The 22,060-nt window shown below is 44.8% G+C and overlaps 1 protein-coding gene across 2 annotated transcripts in view; it reads left to right on the forward strand.

The window, feature by feature from the left end:
• The window catches only part of plekhd1 (pleckstrin homology domain containing, family D (with coiled-coil domains) member 1), an 83,281-nt gene that overhangs the window by 40,638 nt on the left and 20,583 nt on the right, over positions 1–22,060 (forward strand). For both annotated transcript variants that reach the window (XM_080202012.1, XM_080202013.1), the window contains exons 8-11: positions 860–953; positions 6,029–6,210; positions 15,371–15,503; positions 18,207–18,351. In XM_080202012.1, the coding sequence (XP_080058138.1) occupies positions 860–953; positions 6,029–6,210; positions 15,371–15,503; positions 18,207–18,351 (554 nt within the window). The remainder of the gene's footprint in view (positions 1–859; positions 954–6,028; positions 6,211–15,370; positions 15,504–18,206; positions 18,352–22,060) is intronic.

Genomic DNA, 22,060 nt, shown 5'->3' on the forward strand with positions numbered 1-22,060 from the left:
CCTGTTGTCTCTGACTTACACTAGCTCCTAGTTTGACAAATCTTTGACTTTAACATTTTCATCAATGTTTTCAAATCCTTTTCTATCTCTGTAGCTTCCTCCACCTTTGAGATTTCTGTGTTCCTCTAACTCAGGCCTCTTACGAATCTCCTAACTCCCTTTGCCCCATCATTGGTTCCCATACCCTCAGCTGTGGAATTCCCTCCCTCAACTCTTGGTCTCTTTCTCTCCCTCCTTCTGTAAAATGCTTCTACAAACCATTATCTTTGCTCAGCTGTCCTCATATATCTTTGTTTGGCTTAGTGTCCTCATTTGCCTGTTAGCACTTCTGTGAAGTGCTTTTGAAACAGTTTATTCAGAACTGTGGGAGTTCGTACAGCTCATACTCTCGAGAAGGCAACACACCATCTCCTTCTCAAGGCAATTTTGAAAGGGCAATAAATGATGCCCACATCCCATGAATGAATAATCAAATGATATTATTGGCTTTATAGAAATGCAAGTTGTTCTTATTAATGATTAATATCCGGGATCAATAGCTAATGTTTATTCATGCGATGAATTGATTTATTATACTCTAAGGTATCTTAGCCACCATTCCCCCAATATCACCAGATCATCTGAACTTTCATTTGCTTGGTGTGAGATCTAGCTGTACATAAATTGGTTGTCAACTTTTTCCATATTACAGAAGTGACTGTATTGGGGTGGAGGGAAATCATCCATTTATTCATGAAACACTTTGGGGCATACAAAGGATGAGATTGTGATAAGGTGCTAAGTAAATGCAGAGTTACTTCTTGTGTTTGCTGACAAGCGGACCATTTGTTACTTTTCTGAACTGTGTTCTTGGTTTCAGGGAACTGGAGATGACAGTAAACTCATTAATGGCAGTGGAAGAAGAAAAGAAACACCTGCACCAATTATCAGAATCCCTGCAAAATAACTTAGAGGTGAGTAAAGGTGTGAGTAAAGGTTGGAGTCAAGATGCTGAGAGGTGCCATGCAGTGATAGGGCAGCATGTGTGTTGGTGCTTAGATACACTGTCAGTTTCTGTTGTCTCCTGCTTAAGAAGTGTATCTAAGATCATTCGCTGTTTAATGACAGCCATTGCTCAGTGGTAGCACTTTCACCCTCATTTGGAAGGTTGTGGATTCAAGTTTCACTCTAAATGCAAACACAAAGGCCCTAATCATCTGGTCTCTGGATCACCGGAGATTGGATATACATCTATTCCAAAATGCACACCAGGACCCAGTGGACATCCTGATGCACTAACCTCTATGGAAATTGCCCTAGAAGTTTGAATTTCTGATGGGCAGTTCCTCTGCTCCTTGGGACCCTCCGCAAAAGATTCCAGTGCTGAGTTAAATCAGAGACTTTAAACAGTCCAAACAGAAAAGTCCTAGTTTAACACTTGGTTAACTATACATCTGACCTCTCGATCACTCACACTGACCTGTCCCTCCACTGACCAGTCCCTTCCGCTCTGAACCAAGTACATCCTCTGATCATGCTAACTGCCAACTGACAATATGGCCTGACTAGGTCTGATGAGCCCCTGACCGCTCCCAATCAGTCCTGACCACCCCAATCCATCTGCCACCCAACTCATTTACATCACCCACTGTACCACTCTACCCATCCAGTCACCCATTTATATTGGACTTTTAAACCTGCCTTATGGCAGTGAGTCCTATAGAAAGGCACTGCATTCTACATTGATCTTCTCTGCAGGTCTCTGTGTGGATTCCTGCTCCAAGCAGTTTCTTCAGGATGCTTCATCAGAATTCAGACCAAATTTTTAAACATAACCAGCTTAACCAGGTCTTCCTAACTGATCCACTTTGGATGCAGTGGTTCTGATGCTGATTGGAAGATTTGGGCTAAAATCTGAACTGATAAATGCTGTGAAGGAAGGAACACTTTTCAAGTTAAATATTTTATGTAGATTCATTACTGTATCCCATGACTAGAGGAAGAAAAGTTGAGGTCCATCCAGTTTGCCCTCTGCAATCCTGGAAACCACATGGTACAATGATTATAATCAAGTTATATCAATCAACAACAGCCTCAGGCACGAGGTGAGGAAACCCAGTGATAGAAAGCTTTGGGAAATATTGATCCAAAGTCACTTGCAAATATATTACAAATTACTCAGATACTGGATCCTTAAATGTTGGGGCCGATTCTCCCAACCTGCTGTGCTGATTTCTTAGTGCAGCAGACTGGAAGATTCGAGCGGCGCCAGAATCACACGATCTGCACTGGACGTCCAGGAGCCCATCTCCTAGCGCCTGAAAGCCAGTATCATTTCCAGCTCAGAGCTGCATAATATATGTGGCCACTAATTTACATATCATCTCCAGGCAATTAGCAGGTCTGGGACAGAAGTTTCTAGGTCCACTAGCATCTCCCCATGCCATGAGTGACTCGGTCCAGGAAGGTTTACAGAAGCTCCCCACTTGCAGGGAGCGGACGGCCCAATTCTGCTGGAGTGAAGGTGGGGCACTTAAGACCCCCCCAGAGGGTCAGGCACCACGGGGGGGTGCCTCTCTGGCATTGGCACCTTTGCAGTGCCAGACTGGCCCCTGGCACTACCCAAGGGGGAAAGTGCCAATGCCCAGGGGCCCCTTGGCACTGCCCATGGGGTTTGGGGTAGTGCCAAGGTGGCTGGGCCTGGAGGGGGCAGGGCCTGATGGGGCAGGGCTTCTGGGTCGGTGGTCCATGGTGGGGGGTCCCGCTGCCATTGTGCAGTCAGAATCAATGGGGAAGGGAGGGAGGCCACCTATTGGTGCTGGCTACTAGGGTGGGAGGACAACCTGCTGGGAGGATGGAGGGCCAGCTATTTGGGGGTCACGGAGCTGACCGGATTAATCCCTGGCCAGTAATTGGGAGGCTGGCAGACAGCGGCTATTGTGCATACGCCAATCATGGCACTGACTGGTTGGCACATGTGCAGTGGCCCACTCAGTGCTGTGCCACTAGCCTCTTCTGCGGGGATAGGCCCTGCCACTGAATTTCATTCTGAGGTGAGGCACTCTGCAATGCACAGAATGTGGTAGATTCTTTTTTAAACTCCCACTGAACAGAAATGTGATTTTCTCCAGTTTTACTTTTCGTAATGAAACAAATCCATGCTAACTGTTGCCATTGTCTCCCTGGAGACTGTTCTATAGATTAACCTCAGTGTCTCACTGAAAGATGAGAAGTCTAAGAGTGGGAAGAGGCCATTCAGCCCTTTTCTGTGTTATTCAATTAGAATACTAGATCATGACTGATCTAGGCTTAAATTTGATGATGACAGAAAGATAATAGGAAAGTAAGTTGTGAAGAGGACATAAGGAGGTTATAAAAGGATATAGATAGGTTAAAAGAGTGGGCAAAGATCTGACAAATGGAGTATAATGTGGGAAAATGTGAAATTGTCCATTTTGGCAGGAATAATAAAAGAGAAGCATATTATCTAAACAATGAGAGATTGCAGAACCCTTGAGGTGCAGAAGGGTCTGGGTATCATAGTGCATGAATCACAAAAGATTAGTATAAACGTTCAGCAAGTAATTAAGAAAGCAAACAGAATGTTACTGTTTACTGTGAGGGGAATTGATTACAAAAGTAGGGAGATTATGTTTCAGTTATATAGGCCATTTGTGAGATCACATCTGGATACTATTTGTGTGCAGTACTGGTCACTTTATTTCACGAAGGATGGTAAATTCATTGGAAGCAGACGAATACCTAGAATGGATGGGTTGTCTTAAGATGTAATTTAGAAGAATAGGAGGTGACTTGATTGAAACATACAAGATCCTGAGAGGTCAGCATGGATTTATGAAGGGGAAATCATGCCTGACAACGCTGTTGGAATTCCTTGAAGATGTACCTAGTAGAGTTGACAAAGGGGAATCAGTATTTGTGGTATATTTGGACTTTCAGAAAGTGTTTGACAAAGTCCCGCATAAGATTCTATCGCACAAGATTAAAGTGCATGGGACTGGTGGAAGTATATTGAGATGGATAGAAAACTGGTTGGCAGAGAGGAAACGAAGAGTAGGAATTAATGGATGCTTTTCAAATTGGCAGGCAATAACAAGTGGGGTGCCACAGGGATCAGTGCTGGGACCCCAACTATTCACAATTTATATTAATGATTTGGATGAGGGAACAAAATGTAATATCTCAAAGGTTGCAGATGATACCAAGTTGGATGGGAGGGTGAACTGTGACGAGGATGCAGAGATCCTTCAGAAAGATGTGGACAGGTTGGGTGAGTGGGCTAATCAATGGCAGATTCAGTATAATTTGGAAGCAAAAACAAGAAGGCAGATTATTACCTGAATGGCTGTAAATTGGGAGAGGGAAGTATGCAGCGGGACCTGGGTGTCCTTGTGCACCAGTCACTGAAGGTAAGTGCGCAGGTGCAGCAGGCGGTAAAGAAGGCAAATGGCATGTTGGCCTTCATTGTGACAAGTTTTGAGTACAGGAGCAGGGATGTGTTGTTGCAACTATACGGAGTCTTGGTGAAGTCGCACCTAGAGTATTGTGTGTAGTTTTGGTCTCCTTTTCTGAGGAAGGATGTTCTTGCTCTCGAAGGAGTGCAGTGAAGGTTTACCAGGCTGATTCCAGGGATGGCGGGACTGATGTATGAGGAGAGATTGATTAGGTTAGGATTGTTTTTGCTGGAGTTCAGAGGAATGTGGGGGGATCTCATAGAGATTTATAAAATTCTAACCGGTCTAGACAGGGTAGATGCAGGGGGAATATTCCCGATGTGGGGGAGTCCAGAACCAGGGGTCACAGTCTGAGGGTTCAGGATAGACCATTTAGGACGAAGGTGAGAACACATTTCTTCACCCAAAGTGTGGTGAGCCTTTGGAATTCATTACCACAGGAAGTAGCTGATGCCAAAACATTGAATGCATTCAAGAGGCAGCTGGACATAGCACTTGGGATGAATGTGATCAAACGTTATGGGGTAAAAGTAGGATTAGGCTATTGAGTTGGACGATCAGCCATGATCATAATGAATGGCAGAGCAGACTCGAAAGGCCAAATGGCCTCCTCCTGCTCCTATCTTCTATGTTTCTATACCTTGACAGCGTCGATGTGGAAAGGATTTTTCCTCTTGTGGGAATTTAGAATTAGAGGAGACAGTTTAAAAATAAGGAGTCATCCATTCAGAGATGAGAATTTTTTCTCTCTCAGAGGGTCATGCGTTTTTGGAACTCAAAAGGTAGTGGAAGCAGAGTCTTAATATTTTCATTGCAGAAGTAGATAGACTATTGATAAGCCTGGTTGTGAAATGTTATTGGGGGTAGATGGGGATGCGGATCGGATCAGCCATGATCTTATTGAATAGATCATGGGACCAAGTGGCCTATTTGTCCTGCTAATTTGCATGTTTGTATATTCGTATCTTAACTTCATAACGTTTAATGTCCTTAACAGAACAGAAATTTATCAATCATGATATTGAAAGTGATCTCCACAACTTCGACTATGTTTTGAGGAAAAGAGACAATCGGTTTTCCACTCCTATTTGTGTGATGAAAAACTTGTTGACGTCACCCCTAGAGAGACTAGCTGTAAAGGAGATGCCCCCTTGTCTCTCCTCCACCAGAGGGAATAGGTTTTCTATTGATTATCAAATTCTTTAATCGTCTTAAACACCTCAGTTAGATCACTCCTCAATCATCTATATTCAAATGAATAGAAGTCATCTTTCTGCAACTTATTCTCATAAAATAACCTTTTTAGGGATGATTTTGGTGACTCTGCACTGCACCCTCTGCAAGGTCAATAGTTTTGATTATAACTGATCGGTGCTCACTATTGGTACGTACATAAGATAAATCACTGGGATTGTGTTTCATTCTGAAAGGCATCTATCCTCTTCAGTCCATCACCTTCCCATCCTTGAGAGAAACCCTCAGTGTGGGAGAGTATTAGGGGCTTCAATATTTGGCTGAAGGTTGGTCCCTGAATGTTTGTTGTGCTTACCTGTGGGTTTTTCTCCATGCCCCAGTCCCTATCTCAGGAGAAGCAGAAGACCTTGGGGAAGCTGAAGGACAGTGAGGAGCAGGCTCAGCAGTTGACCAGCCAGAACGAGCAGCTCTCACAATCTAGCGGAACATTCCGGGCCATCCTGCAACGAATCGAGGAAGACATGAAAAAACTGCAGGATGAGAAGATTCTTGCTGAGGAAAGGTGAGAAGATCTTTGGATTCATTTTAGAAGGTGGGTGAATGGAGGAGGAGCATGCACGAGCTCCCCGTATCAGGTGGGAATGCAGGGCATCTGATCTATTCACATAATAGTTCCAGAAATTCCAGGCCCTAATCTTCAAAATTTCCCCTCTAAATCTTTCACCTTGGTTCTCACTTTCCTTCTTTAAGATATTCCTTAAAACCTCCCTCAGCGATAAAATGTTTGGTCAGCTAATATCTCCTTATGTGGCTTGGCCAAATTTTATTTATAATATTTCTGTGAAACTCTCTAGGGGAATTTTACTGAGTTAAACTTGCTATATAAATGAAATTTGTTGTTGTTACTGTTGACCAAATCCCAGTGACAGTCCAGTACTCTGGACTGGGAATTTGGTGATCGTTGTTGGAAGGGGGGACCAAGGGCAGCGGCTTTCAATGTAACCAGAATGAGATTGGGGCTGGGGAGTCGAAGGATTCTTTGTGATGCCTGTTTGCGTGGGGGGGGGGGGCAGTGGTGTGCGGCATGGGAAGGAGGCTGTAGCATTTTTATTCCTCCTGATCCACAAGAAAGTGTGATAATTGTACATTTTGACAATGTACCCTAGCCTCTATGGCCCAGCTGGTTTCTCAAGTCATGAGTCTGCAGATTCCTCTGACTCATCATGTCATGACACCAATTATATCATGGGGCCTTTACCTGTTACCTAGGCCTTGACCTGCTTGTAACTGGAGCCCCAAGCTGAATTCAAGTTGGTGAAGGTAAGGTGACCCTAGGTGGGAATGGACCAACCTCAGCCTGGTAAGTGGACTCAGTATAATAACTTCCTCTCAGCCACCATTCTTGCTGGCTAGGAAGTTAAAACCACAACCTCTTCTATTCCAGAAAGCTAATTAGCGAAGGATGGAACTGGAACTGATGTGTACACACTTTCTATATTTATTTACAATGTTACACATAACTAACATATACCTCCTTACTCAACTATCATAATTTCAGTCTGCGTCAACTTATAGGTGCTCAAGTGAATGTCCATAAGACAGTCACTGTTATGGAGTCACAGGAGGTTGTCAATAGATTTTCTCATGGGCCTTGTGGACTAGAGGCTTTTCCAATAGAAAATGTGCTGCAGGAGTTAAAATTAGCTGTCTCGGGGCAGCAGCCAAAGGACTCCTGGGCTTGATCTGTGTACTGTAGCTGCAGAGGAAATGCTTTATTCACTATGTAAATAAATAAAGGGTGTTACTGACAAAAGACTGGCCTTGGCAAGATTATTATACTGGTGACGAGGAGTAAAATGATTTTTTTCTTCCCTCTGGACAACCTTCATTATCAAGACAAGTAATCCTCCGGTACAAAAAATACCTCTCTTTGGTAAACCTGAAGCCTATGATGCAAGCATAAAAGACTGGGCCCAAAATGCAGAGCACACATGTTATTTCTTCTGGAATAACAATATTAAGGAGATGAAAAGCAGAAAGTAATCCTGTTCACGGCATGTGGGGTCCCAACATTCAGTATGATAAAAACCTGACCTATACAGGTGCCCCGACTCAAAAACCTTTAATGAATTGGTAGATTCAGTTAAAGATTACAATAACCTGAAACTTTTTATAATACTCCAGCTTTAACATGGCAGGATGAACCCCTGAGGAATTTGTCACTGACTTCCTGACCCAAGTTATGAAAATTGGCAGAACACTGTGAACCAGTGCCACCCCTGAATGACATGTTGACAGATAGACTGATCTGTGGAATTATCAACATTACGGTTCAAAAGCAATTATTGTCAGAACCCAATTTGGATCTAAAGAAGGTAATTGAGATAATCATATCAGTGGATAATGCAGAGAAAGGAGGCCAGGAACTACAGGGGATATCAGACAGTAGTGTCCTCTAATTAGAGGAAGGGACCTCATGTAATGTTCATCCCTCACTGAGAGCTATTTGTCAGTAAAATATCACAGAATCCCTTACGATATAGAGCCCAAGTCACATCACTAGGCAGTCATTGAAAGGCAGGAACTGCCTTTAAAATCCTAGGAAGCATATTCCAGAAGGTTGTAAATACAAGTACTGCAAAAGACGACAACTAAGGCAAAAGTATAGACATGGTCAACATGTGTGCCATCTTGGAGAGAGGCTAAGGCCAGTACTAGACTGTACCTTGCAGGTAGGTCCACAACCAGGAACAGGGACAATGCAGTTAAATCACATCTCCGCAACAAAGGGTGTCCCCATAAGGATGAAGTTGTTGGTAAATAGCCATCTGTTAAAAATGGAAATGAATACAGTCTCCATTATTGGGGTGTAAACTTATGATCGCCTCTGGACTGATATTCAGTTCTTAGAAAACACAAAGGCCAGGCTAGCCACCTACACAGGGGAACCATTACAAATAAAGTGCACCATGGCAACTCTAGTGACTTCCAGGCAGCAGTCAGCTCGATTTCCACTCATCATTGTACGGGGACAAGGACCTAACCTTATGGGGAGAGACTGGATCCAGCAACACCAGACTGAACTTCGGGAGAATCTTCAGGCTGGCCATGAGAGAACTGTATGCAGGTCCACAGCAGACGTCACCTCCCTGGCCCTAGACTCAACTCTGGAACACATAGATAACAAAGACACCTATGTCAGACTCCTATTTATTGACTACAGCTCAGCCTTCAATGCCATTATTCCTATGAAACTCATCTCTAAACTCTGTGGCCTGGGTCTTGGCTCCTCCCTCTGCGACTGGATCCTGAACTTCCTAATGTACAGACCACAATCAGTAAGGATAGGCAACATCATCTCCTCCACGGCCATCCTCAACACCAGTGCCCCACAAGGCTGTGTTCTCAGCCCCCTACTGTACTCTTCATGCACCAATGACTGTGTGGACACATTCTCCTGTAACTCAATTTTCAAGTTTGCTGACGACATCACCAAAGTGGGTCAAATCTCAAACAATGACAAGACAGATATAGGATAGAGAACGTGGTGAACTGGTGCGACGACAATAATCTTTCCTCAATGTCAACAAAATGAAGGAGATTGTCATCGACTTCAGGAAGCATAAAAGAGAACACGTCCCTGTCTACATCAACGGGGATGAAGTAGAAATGGTCGAAAGCTTCAAGTTTTTAAGGTGCCCAAATCATCAACAACCTGTCCTGGTCCCTCTATGCCAACACTATAGTTAAGAAAGCCCACCGATTACTTTCTCAGAAGATGACGGAAATCTGGCATATCAGCTACGACCCTCACCAACTTTTACATATACACGTTAGAGAGCATTCTTTCTGGTTGCATCACAGCTTGGTATAGCTCTTGTTCTGCCCAAGACCACAAGAAACTATAAAATGTCTTGAATGTAGCCCAATCCATCACACAAACCAGCCTCTCATTCATTGACCCTGTCTACACTCCCTGCTGCCTTAGAAAAGCAGCCAGCATAATTAAGGACCTCATGCAACCCGGACATCCTCTCTTCCACCTTCATCCATCAGGAAAAATATACAAAAGTCACATACCAACTGACTCAAGAACAGCTTCTTCGCTGCTGCCATCAGACTTTTGAATGACCTACCTTGCATTAAGTTGGTCTTTCTCAATACCTTATCTATGACTGGAACACTACATTCTTCACTCTCACGTTTTCTTCTCAATGAATGGGATACTTTGCCTGTATAGCCCCCAAGAAACAATACTTTTCACTGTATACAAATACATGTGACAATAATAAATCAAATCAAATCAAAAGTTCTCAAAATGTATCCTGAAACTTTTCAGGAAGACTTGGAAGAACAAGGGGACTAAAGCTAAGATCTATATTGAACCTGATGCTACACCTAAGTATTTTAGAACAGGATCAGTTCCGTACTCCCTATTAGAAAAAGTAGAGATGGAACGGGAATACCTGGAAAAACTGGGCATAATAAGGCCCATACAATTTGCAGTGTCGACTGTGCCTGTTATCGCTGTCCTCAAGCCAATGAAGCGGGTCTGATTTTGTGGAGACTATGAGCTCACTGTCAATTGGGTTTCTAAATTTGACAGATGTCCCATGCCCCGGATTGAAGACTTGTATGCCAGGTTAACTGGTGGCTAAGCATTCTCTAAGTTGGACATGAATCATGCGTATCTCCAATTTCAATGAGGTTTCCCAGCAGTATGTGACAATTAATACGCACAAAGGCCCATACAGTACACTCACCTGCCCTTCAGGATCTCATCCGCATTTGCCATTTTTTAACGAGTCATGGAGAACATACTCCAAAGATTACCCCCAAGTAGCAGTGTACCTGGACAATGGCCTGGTAACAGGAACTTCAGAATGCGAACACCTAGCAAATCTGGAAGAGGTCTTGCGGAGATTTTCCGAAGTTGGCATGTACCTGAGGAGGGAGAAATGTATTTTTCAAATAAGTGCCGTGACCTATTTAGGCTTTTGGGTGGGTGGCAAGGGTCTTCATCCAGTGGAGGACAAGGAAGGGGCATTAAGGAGGCACCAACTCCAAGGAACACCACAGAATTAAAATCCTTCCTTGGTTTAGTGAATTATTATGGGAAATGTATTCCGTATTTGACTTCCTTGCTAGATCCCTCGCGTACTATTATGAAAGCATCAAAGATGGGCCCAAGGTGCTGCAGGTGGATGTTTTCAATAATATTAAACAACAGCTGTTATCCTCTAAGTTATTGGCCCATTTTGACCCCAAAAATGACCTTATCTTGACATGTGATGCCTCCCCTAATGGGGTTGGGGCAATACTGGCACATTGCAGGAAAGATGAAATTGAGAAGACTACGCATACGCATCTTGGACCCTTTTGGATGCTAAAAAGAGGTATTCCCAAATTGAGAAAGAGAATTTGACAGTTGTCTTCGGCATTAAAAAGTTCCATCAATACATCCATGGTAGATCTTCATAATAGTAACTGATTATAAACCCTGGATAGGACTTTCTGAAGAAGACAATACCCATCATTGCCTCCTCCCAGTGTTGGACCTTGTTACTGACGGCTTATGAATACTTCCTGGAGCACTGCCCCAGGACCTGGATAGCTAATGCCGATGCACTGAGTCGTCTACCATTGCCCATAAGCCCAACTTCATTACCAGTTCTGGAAGAGGTCGTGATGACCCTTAATTATTTGGACATCCTGCCGGTGTCTGCAAGGCATATCAAGGCCTGGACACAAAAGGACCCAGTCCTATCTAAATTAAACTATATGATTCTGAATGGTGGATTCAGTGGACAGCCTGCAGAAGAAATGGAACCCTGTCTGATGAAGAAAGACAAATTCAATATTGAGGATGGCATCATTCTCTGGAGGTGCTGTGTAGGTGTCCCTTGCCCAGTGTGGCATCCAATACTTATGGAATTATGCCTTGGCCGCACTATTATTTTCAAAATGCAAATACTAGTCAAGAGCTACTATGGTTGCCTGGTCTTAATGCAGACATTATAGATTTGGTCAGAGAGTGTGAATCATGTCAGAATCAAAAACACCCCCCTCCTCAGCTTACATCCATGGGAGTGGCCTGGTAGGCCCTAGGCTCGAGTGCATGTGGGCTTTGCGGGCCTTTTATGGGTTCAATGTTTTTGATTATGATTAATACATACTGCAAATGGTTGGGAATACATCGCATGAGCTCATCCACCACTTCCCATGCTATGATTGAGAAACTATGGCAAAGTTTCTGCATGCACAGAACACCAGAAGACTTGGGATGGAATTCTCCCAAAAAAGTTGCAGTGTTGAAGTTGCAGAACTGGAGCAAATGAATCTCCACACTCTGTGCGCTGCAGAGACTACCAGCGTGATTATCATTAAATTTCAGCGATGGAGCCTATTCACGCCGGAGAGACTGAAACTGGCAGTCTCTGCGCATGATCAGTGGCCTTAAACTGCCAGTCTCCCCATTTGCTAGCCTGCTCAATCTCTGGCCAGCCCAGGATCCCCGCAGTGCTGCCCCCCCTCAACCCCCCACCACAGCCTGCTTTCAGCCCCCCCCCGACCATTCCTGGGCCGGCCTTGATACCCCCACCTCCTCCATCCCGGATGGCTCTAATCTCCAGCAACCCACCACCCCCTCCCAGCAGTGACGATCCCCCAATGGCCTCCTTCGGCAGGCCATGGAGGGGGGTTGGGGAGGGTAGCAATGCGGGGATCCTGGGCTGGCCAGCGATTGAGCAGGCTAGCAAATGGGGAGACTGACAGCCACTGATCATGCGCAGAGATTGCTGGTTTCAGCCTTTGGCAGATCCCTTCCCAACCCGGCAGGCACTCCCCCAGCCCACCCTGATCTCCAGACCCCCTCAAAACAGATTCACACCCCCCGCAGTCCTGACCTCCCATCCCCCTGCACAACATGCCCCGATCGCTGGCCCCCATCCTGTACTCATCAATCCTCACAACACTCACGCAGAATGGCAACGGGATCCCCACTCCCCATTGATTGCCCCAAAGCCTCACCCCCCACTAGGCTATGTCCCCTTTGGGCCCCACCCATCCCATTGGCACTACCCAATGCCTGGTGGGCAGTGCCAAGGTCACCCTGGGCATTTTGACCCTTGGGCAGTGCTAGGGGGCACCAGCTGGCACTGCCAGGGTGCCCATGCCCAGGGGGCACTGCCCCCTGTCCTTCTGAGGGGCCCTGATTGCCCCATCTTCACTCCAGGGGGGTCAGGCACCCTACCACTCATCATTGAAAGGGTTGGCTGAACAGGCATGAAAAAGCAACATGCAGCATCCATAGGGACCAAATTGGTAAGATTTTTACTCAACTGTCGGACTACCCTCACACATTGACAGGAATTTCCCCAGAGAAATTGTTAATGGGGCAGAGGCTTTGGACAAGATTGAGCCTACTGTTCCCAAACTTGACAGGGAAGGTGGAGTCCCAACAAGAGAACCAGAATAAAACTAGCAACCTGTTCCATGTGAGAAAATTCAGAGATGTTCTTCTTTGAGTCCTTGGGAAAAAAACGGAGAAAACGGGGCCCATGTCTAATTAATTAAAAGTGGAAGGTAAACTTGTCAGGAAACATCTGGACCATCTCAGGAGAAGGGAGTCCATGCCTATGCAGATGTCATTACCAGCCATGGAGGCAACCACTGTCAGCATTGAGCCACAACTTGAAGCCAACCCTATGACTGTCCTTCAGCTATGAGGACATGGATTTTGAGATGGAAGCAGAGGAAACTGGCACTTCAACTGAGGTAGGGCCCAGGAAGAACCAGTGTCAGTGGTTTTACAGTCATCCCTCCAAAAATGAAGGTCTCCAATCCATTTTACACTCCCTGATCCAGTCCCACCTCAAATTGAGCCCAGGCTGATTGCCAAGTGGCAGGAAAGGCCCTGCCCCAGCAGGGTTGTTGGGGAAGGAATGGTCTTGGGGGGGGGGCGGTGTTGGGATGTCAGGGGCTGCAAGATGGCACAGTGGTTAACACTGCTGCCTCACAGCACCAGGGACCTGGGTTCATTTCTCATCTTGAGTGACTGTCTGTGTGGACTCTGCTCATTTTCTGTGTCTGCGTGCATTTCCTCTGGGTGCTCAAGGTTCATCCCACAGTCCAAAGGCCATGCTGGTGCACTGGCCATGCTAAATTCTCCCCCAGTGTACTGGAACAGGCATCGGAGTGTGCCGATTTTCATGGTAACTTCATTGCAGTGTTAATGTAAGCCTACTTGTGACACAAATAAAAAAATAAATCTTATAATGGCCATGAAGGTCATCATTGATCTCTCATGGGCCTCATACTGTATGAGCTACCCTATTGAGTGAATGGAGGCTTGCCTAATCGGAAAGGAGCAGCAGGAATTTAAAATCATCTGTCTCTACTCAAGCTGGCAGTCAAAGGCCTCCTGGGCCTGACCTGTGTACAGTAATGCAGGAGCCGTGCTTCATTGACTATGTAAATAAAGGGTGTTGGTGAGGGAAGACCGGACTCAGCAAGATTATTACAGTTACCAAGAAATCTAGAGAGATTTCAGAAGAAACATATTTGTCCAAAGAATGGTGAGAATGTGGAACTTGTTACCACAGGTTGTGGTTGAAGCATTTAATTAGAAACTATGAAAGCAATTAATCGAGAAGATGATTACATTTGGTTGATTTAGGTGAGGAAAGGTTTGACTGTAACATGAAAGCCAACATGAACTGATTGGTCCAAATGATCTTTTCTGTGCTATATATTTTGCGTTGTCCGATATAATCCAGTTAATGTCCACTAGCTACTTGCATATAATTGAACATAGTTAATATACAATTAACACCTTTGAGTCGGCAAATTATTTTTACTCGGTGCCTCAGCAATGCCATCATTTGGATGGAACTTTAAACCTAGACCCTGCTTACCAAAGCAATTGGGCAGTAAAGCTCCTATAGTGCTACTCAAAGCACAGCAGGGAATTCTCCCAGTGTCCTAGCCAATATTATTTCCTCAAAGATGAACAGCACATTACCTGTTTATTGTATAAGTAAGGAGTCTTTTTTTAAAGTTTGTTTTGGGATGTGATTAAAAAAGCCCCATTGATTTCCCATCCCCTGTTTCCCTGAAAAAATGGTATTGAACCTCATATTTCAGAGGTTATCTTACCAAGTATTCAAATCCACCTCATAGTATGGGGCTGGAGTTGTCTGTAGGTTATACTGAGTAAAGATAGGAAATTTCCTTTTCAGCATATTTGCTAGGGATGGTAGAATGTAGCCCAGAGGCAATTTATTTCTGTCAGGTAACTTTAAATTAAATGCATTAAATTGTTACAGATCAAAGGCTTCAAGTACAATGGAGAGGGTTTCAACAATATCTGTTTACTAGGAAGCCTCAGCAACTTTAAATCAAAGCCTACATGGGGGCTGCACAGCTCAACCACTCCAGAGAAATCGACATCTCCTGTCTGTCAGAGGACTTCAAAGGGGTCTGCTCACACTTGCAGCTTCTGACAAGGAGAAAAAAAATCTCTGCTGCAATGATTTAAAATTCTGCCAGGTGACCAAGCTGGGAGGGGGGGGGGGGAGAGGGCATGGGGTTAAAGTTCAATAGGCTAATGCCTTTTCTACATTATAACAGTGACTACAAATGTATTTCATTGGCTGTGAAGTGTATTTGGATGTTCTGAGATGATATGTAAATACATGTTCTGCCATTTCTCTTCACTGTAGGCTACAGGAGAATGAAAAGAGAGCTCTTGCATTGCAAGAGGAGCGGGAGTTTTATTCCACCCAGTCCCAGGAACTCCAGGTCTCACTCTCAGAGCTGACTGCAGAGAAGCAGAAAACGGAGAGTGATCTGAGGGTAAGAGAGTGTTCAGTGCGTGATCCGTTTGGCTTCTGGGTGTGAAAACAGGATGGGGTTAGGGTTAGGGTTAGGTTTATTGGGGGTAGTGGGGGGGTAATGGGGTGTTAGGTGACGGTGGGTGGGTGACTGGAAGGGTGAAGAAATAAGTATTGATATAACATCTTTTGGAAAGATTGTTGAGCAAAGGATTGCAGCTGAAATGGGTCCTGAGAAAACACACATTTGTAGTTTGACAAGAAAAATGTCAGTACAGTCTGCTCCATTAGACAGCTGCATGCTATTCATTTCTGTAGGTTGTGTATTCAATAATAATATATGTTGACAGGACAGACATGTAGAAAACTTGAAAATACTAAGCTGCCTGGCCTTGGAAAGATAATTTAACAAATGGGAATTAATTGTACTCGCAGCATAGCCATAACTCAAAAATAGTTGGTGGAGTTAGATGAGAGTAGATTGCCCTTCTCATGGCCCAGAGACTGAATGAGTTGAGAACCCACATCTAGGAAGTGTAAAATAACACTTGAACAAGCTCTGATTCAGCACCATTCAAGCAAACACAAACATGAAGGATGGATCTCTTCCATCTGGAACTAAGTCCTGCTGCGGGGGTGGGAACGGGAATGCTTCCCACTGTGGAAGCACTTGGGGGTTTAGCACTGCATTCTGCAGCGGGTTGGGTATGATGGTGTGTGTCCAATATATCCAGCTGCCATATTGAAAAGGCGCCCAACATCACTGACCTATCATTAATAAAAGACGATGGACCTCCTGAAAAAAATGGATCGCCAGGAACATACTAGGAGAGCACGGTGGCACAGTGTTTAGCACTGCTGCCTCACAGCATCAGGGACCCAGGTTTGATTCCCGGCTTGGGTCACTGCGTGGAGTTTGCACGTTCTCCCCGTATCTACATAGATTTTCTCTGGGCGCTCCGGTTCCCTCCCACAATCTGAAAGGTTAGCATTGACCCAAACAGGTGCCAGAGTGTGGCAACTAGGGGAATTTCACAGTAATATCATTGCAGTTTTAATGTAAGCCTTGCTTGTGACTAATAAATAGAAGTTACTTCTACTTTGCATTAACACACACAGGTTGGAAGATATACCTTCTTGATGACACTGAACCTGTCAGGTGTGCAAATTCTGTAGTGGCCAGGTAACTTTAACCTCCATGCCTCCCCACCCGGTCACCTGGCAGGATTTTAAGTCATTGCAGCACTCCATTCGGCAGCAGAGATTCTCCTTTCTCCTTGTCAGCAACTGCAGACCTCTTTGAAGTCCTCTTACAGAGAGGAGATATCAATTTCACTGGGGTGGTCCAGTCTGCCCACCTGTGCAGCCCCCATGTAGGCTTTGATTTGAATTTGCCGAGTAAACAGAAATTGTTGAAACCCTTATTGTTTATTTTGATTTTTCATCGCGTCGACTGCACCTCAAGTATCCCATTAATCCTGATTGACAATCAATGGCTTCACTCCCTGTTTGAAGTGGTTTGCAAAGAGGAAGGGACAGTCACAAGCATCAAACCCACTTTCCCGCCAACTCCCGATTCTCTGGGCCATTACGATTCATGATTGGGCCTCGCAGGCTCAGAGAATTCCTCCCCTCTCTATTGCTTTTCAAATTCCTGCTCTGGTAAATGACAGCAGCTTATATTTATATAATCCCTTTACTGTAGTAAGATTGACATTTTTGAGAATGACCTACATAATTATTATGGCCAAAGGCTGAATAACAAACAACCTTTGTGACTATGGCCATAGTAATCTATCCTTTATTGACCTGTCTGCAATCTCTCACACAGTTGACAACAACATTCCTCATTTAATGACTCTCCATTGTTGTCCAGCTGGGAGGAACTTCCCTCACATAGTTTTATTCTTATCTAATCATAGTCAGAGAATCACTTGCAATGGTTCTCTTCTTGCTCCCACGTCATTGTCTCTGGTGCCCTTCAAGGATCTATCCTGGGCTCCCTCCTATTTTTCAACAACATGTTGCCCTTGGGGATGTCATTCAAAGTTTTGACATGAACACTGATGACACCCTGCTCCACCTCATCACCAGCTCTCTCGACTCCTCCACTGTAGCTAAATTATCAAATGGCTTATTTGACATCCAGTGCTGGATGAGCAGAAATTTCCTCTATTTGATTATTGAGAAGACAGAAGCCAACACTGCAGAAAAGAGCCGGCCAGCTGTCGTCCTCCTGATGTTATTACTAACCCTCATGGAAACAGAAGGTAGTTGGGGACAGGATCTGGCATTGCTGTGATGCCACAAGCAGTCAAATGGCCCAATGACACCCGATTGAGAAAACCTGCACCAGATCCTTGAGCAACTCAAGTGAGATGTGAAAACAGTGACAGCTGGGGAGAAATTGATGAGGAAAGTACCATGAAAGCAGTTGGGCAATTAACATAGATGTGTTGTGTCTAGGAGGGAGGCAGTATTGAATGAACTGACCCAGAGCTAGGGATCTTTCATGGTTTTTTGTTAATGTCAATGATTTCACAAATTTAGTGTGAATCTGCAAAGATCACAAGTCCATCAAGATCAGGAGAAATAATTGACGAAGAGTTAGGGGAAGGATGCAAATAGGTCAAATATTATGTGGTGGAAAATTGCAAAGTATTACACTGGCACTGGTTTTATACAACTCTTTCTTATTGAAGTTGACTTTTATTCCTTGTGCTAGGAGGAGATTAAGTCCCGTGCAGAGCTGGAACGGAGACTGCAAGAGGCAGAGGAAGCCTTGCAGCGGTTGGAGCAGGGCCTGAGCTCAAATGAACGCACAGTGGAGAAAAATGAGCTGATGAAAGGAGATGTGGGTGAGCTGAGAAGTAAGTAACAGTCCTAACATGTGCTTATCTAATGTCAGCTGTGAATCTGTTGATAGCACTCTCAACTCCGTCAGAAAGTTGCAGTTTCAAGTCCTGGAGCAGGATTTGCCAAATTGGGTTCCACAGTAGATCCAACTGTTTTAAATTTGGAAAAGACTGTACGTCCAGCTCGTCCAGTTGGAGGCAGTTCAAGCACTGAAGTGGCTTCAGATTGGCATACTACTCAGCCTATCAACAGTCAATGTGCTGAGAAACCAACCTCTGATTGGACAAGTTGGAAATACTGGCAAAGTCAACTTAAACTCACAGGTAAGGCCTAGAGCAAAGACAACTAGATAGAGGAGTAAGGTAGGTTACATTCATGCGGTAAAAGAGACTGAGTCCAATTGAGGGGCCAAGAGAGGCCAGGGTCAGAAGAATCAACTTAGAGAGATGTGTAAGCATGCATACATATGTAGATAGATACATGGAGACCCTACAGTGCAGAAAGAGGCCCTTCAGCCCATTGAGTCCACACCGACCACAATTCCACCCAGGCCCTACCCCCATATCCCTACATATTTTTACCTGCTAATCCCTCTAACCTACACATCTCAGGACATGGGCAATTTAGCACGGCCAATTAACCTAACCCGCACATCTTTGGACTGTGAGAAGAAACAGGAGCACCCAGAGGAAACCCACGCAGACACAAGGAGAATGTGCAAACTTCACACAGACAGTGACCTGAGCCAAGAATCGAACCCAAGTCCCTGGAGCTGCGAAGCAGCAGTGCTAACCACTGTGTTACCGTGCTGCCCATGTATGTGTGTGTGGGAGAGAGAGAAACATGTGAGAGAGAGAGACATGTGAGAGAGAGAGACATGTGAGAGAGAGAGGGAGACATGTGAGAGAGAGAGGGAGAGATACGTGCATGTGTGAGAGAGGGAGATGAGCATGTGAGAGAGAGGCGAGTGCATGTGTGGGGGAGAGAGGCGAGTGTATGTGTGTGGGAGAGAGGCGAGTGTATGTGTGTGGGAGAGAGGCGAGTGTATGTGTGTGGGAGAGAGGCGAGTGTATGTGTGTGAATGAGAAAAATGAGTGTGTGTGTGAGAGAGAGTATATATGCGTCAGAGAGAGAGACAAGTGTATGTGTGTGGGAGAGAGGCGTGTGTATGTGTGTGGGAGAGAGGCGAGTATATGTGTGTGAGTGAGAAAGATGAGTGTATGTGTGAGAGGGAGGCGAGTATATGTGTGTCAGAGAGAGAGACAAGTGTATGTGTGTCAGAGAGAGAGAGACGAGTGTATGAGTATATGAGAGAGAGAGGCGAGTGTATGTTTTTGAGAGAGAGAGACGAGTGTATGTTTGTGAGAGAGAGAGGGGCGAGTGTATATTTGTGTGTGAGAGAGGGGCGAGTGTATATTTGTGTGTGAGGGGCGAGTGTATATTTGTGAGAGAGAGAGAGACGAGTGTATGTGTGTGAGAGAGGCGAGCGTATGTGAGAGAGAGACATGAGTGTATGTTTGTGAGAGAGAGAGGTGAGCGTATGTGTGTCAGAGAGAGAGAGGCGAGTGTACGTGCGTCAGAGAGAGGCAAGTATATGTGAGAGAGAGAGACGAGTGTATGTTTGTGAGAGAGACAGGTGAGCGTATGTGTATCAGAGAGAGAGAGTATATGAGCGAGAGAGAGAGAGAGGCAAGTTTATGTGTGTGAGAAACAGGCGATTGTATATTTGTGAGAGAGAGAGGGGTGAGTGTATGTTTGTGTGTGAGAGAGAGAGACGAGTGTATGTGAGAGAGAGGTGAGTGTGTATTTGTGAGAGAGAGAGAGACATGTGTATGTTTGTGTGAGAGAGAGAGGGGGCGAGTGTATGTTTGTGAGAGAGAGAGACAAGTGTATGTTTGTGAGAGAGGCGAGTGTATGTGTGTGAGAGAGGCATGTGTATATGTGTGAGAGAGAAGTGAGTGCGTGCGTGTGTGTGAGAGAGAGGAGAGTGTGTATGTGTGAGAGAGAGGCGAGTGTATGTGTGAGAGAAAGGTGAGTGTATGTGTTTGTGAGAGAGAGAGGCGAGTGCATGCGTGTGAGAGGGAGGGAGGTGAGTGTATGCGTGTGAGGGAAGGAGGCAAGTGCGAGCGTGTGTGCGGTGTAGGTGTGAGATGTCTCTCCACCTCTCTCTTTGGTCTTTCTAAATGCCACCTCATCGCTCTGAATATCTTTGACTTGACATCCATTTTGTTTTCTTGCACAATTTTCTTTGAATCCCAGTATGAGTTTCATCATGGGTTGCTCATACCATTGGGTTGTTCAGAAGAAACCGTGTTGTTGAATCTAGGACATGCCTCAAAGTTGGAACCCTACCCTCACAAGGGACCATGGCCTGTCAGGGATAGAGCAATGCAGTGCAAATGAGCACTTTTAATTCAAAAAAGCATTTCAAGATGCAGTTAAGGAAATGAGCCAAAAGCCATTTGAAATCATCTGACTTGTAGGCAAACTAGCCAAAACAGATAACATTTGTTTACGTTGAATCTGCTGAGCCTGCTTGAAGCATTAAAGTACACAACAGTCAAGTAACAAGAACCTAATTGGAACTAAGTCACTTGATTGTAAGAGGCTCTTCAACAAGTGCTTGGTTCTTCTGATCGTCCCAGGCACTAGCAATATCAGATCCACTGAGACGCAGAGCTATGGCCTCCACCTCAGAATCCCCCTGTGTCTACAGTGCGCTCATCCTACAAGATGACATGGTCATCATGACTGAAGACAAATTCAATGCTCTGATCAAAACAGTGTAACTATTGAGCCTTCCTGGCCCAGTCTATTTGTCAATGCATTGGCTAATACTGACATCAATAATCTGATCAGCAATACTGGTGCCAGTGACAGTGAACTGATTATGACAGAAGCTTTTGTTCTTTGATTAAATGTATCATGCAACATCACTGTTTCATTTCAAACATATAGAAAGTGAAAAGTCATTTCCTCAAGAGAATAAAGGTGGCAGTATTTTTAATCACAGAGCTGTCCATTGTTTCCCATTTGAACTTCCTCCCTCACTTCGACCTCCACCCATGAGCTATGGGGCAAATAGCTAGGACTTGATCCCCAAATGCTTCCATATATTGTCCTTAGGATGCATGGCATGCGGCACTGTGGAGAGAGCAGATTTTCTTCTGTGTTTCTGTTTACCATACCTATCCCCACCCTTCCTTAATGGTATGGCCAAGATGAGAAATGATGTGGATTTGCCGGCGTTGGACTGGGGTAAACACAGTAAAAAGTCTGACAACACCAGGTTTAAGTCCAACCGATTTATTTGATAGTAGACTCACTAGCTTTCGGGGTTAGTCCCTTCGTCAGGTAGATGAAGGGACTAACCCCGAAAGCTAGTGAGTCTACTATCAAATAAATTGGTTGGACTTAAACCTGGTGTTGTCAGACTTTTTACCAAGATGAGAAAGTCATAGGTACTGGGGAATGGGCTTCAGGGGCCTCCCACCATTTTGAATCTCAACTTCGATTGCTAGTTGTTTCAAACAGTGCAATAGCTGGGAGTGCAAAAGGGGAGAACTGTGAGACTGCAGCTTGAATGGGAAGTAGCTCAGTGAATTTCCATCCCCAGTCTAGTGACTGGAAAAGGTAATGAGGATTTGGCACAAATCACACTGATGGCCACAATTTCTGAGACAGCTTACAGTTCTCAGTGAGGAAGACCAGGTTTCTAAGCAG

The sequence above is a fragment of the Carcharhinus amblyrhynchos genome, chromosome 14 (assembly GCF_965287045.1).
Source record: "Carcharhinus amblyrhynchos chromosome 14, sCarAmb.v2.hapA, whole genome shotgun sequence".
NCBI lineage: Eukaryota > Metazoa > Chordata > Chondrichthyes > Carcharhiniformes > Carcharhinidae > Carcharhinus > Carcharhinus amblyrhynchos.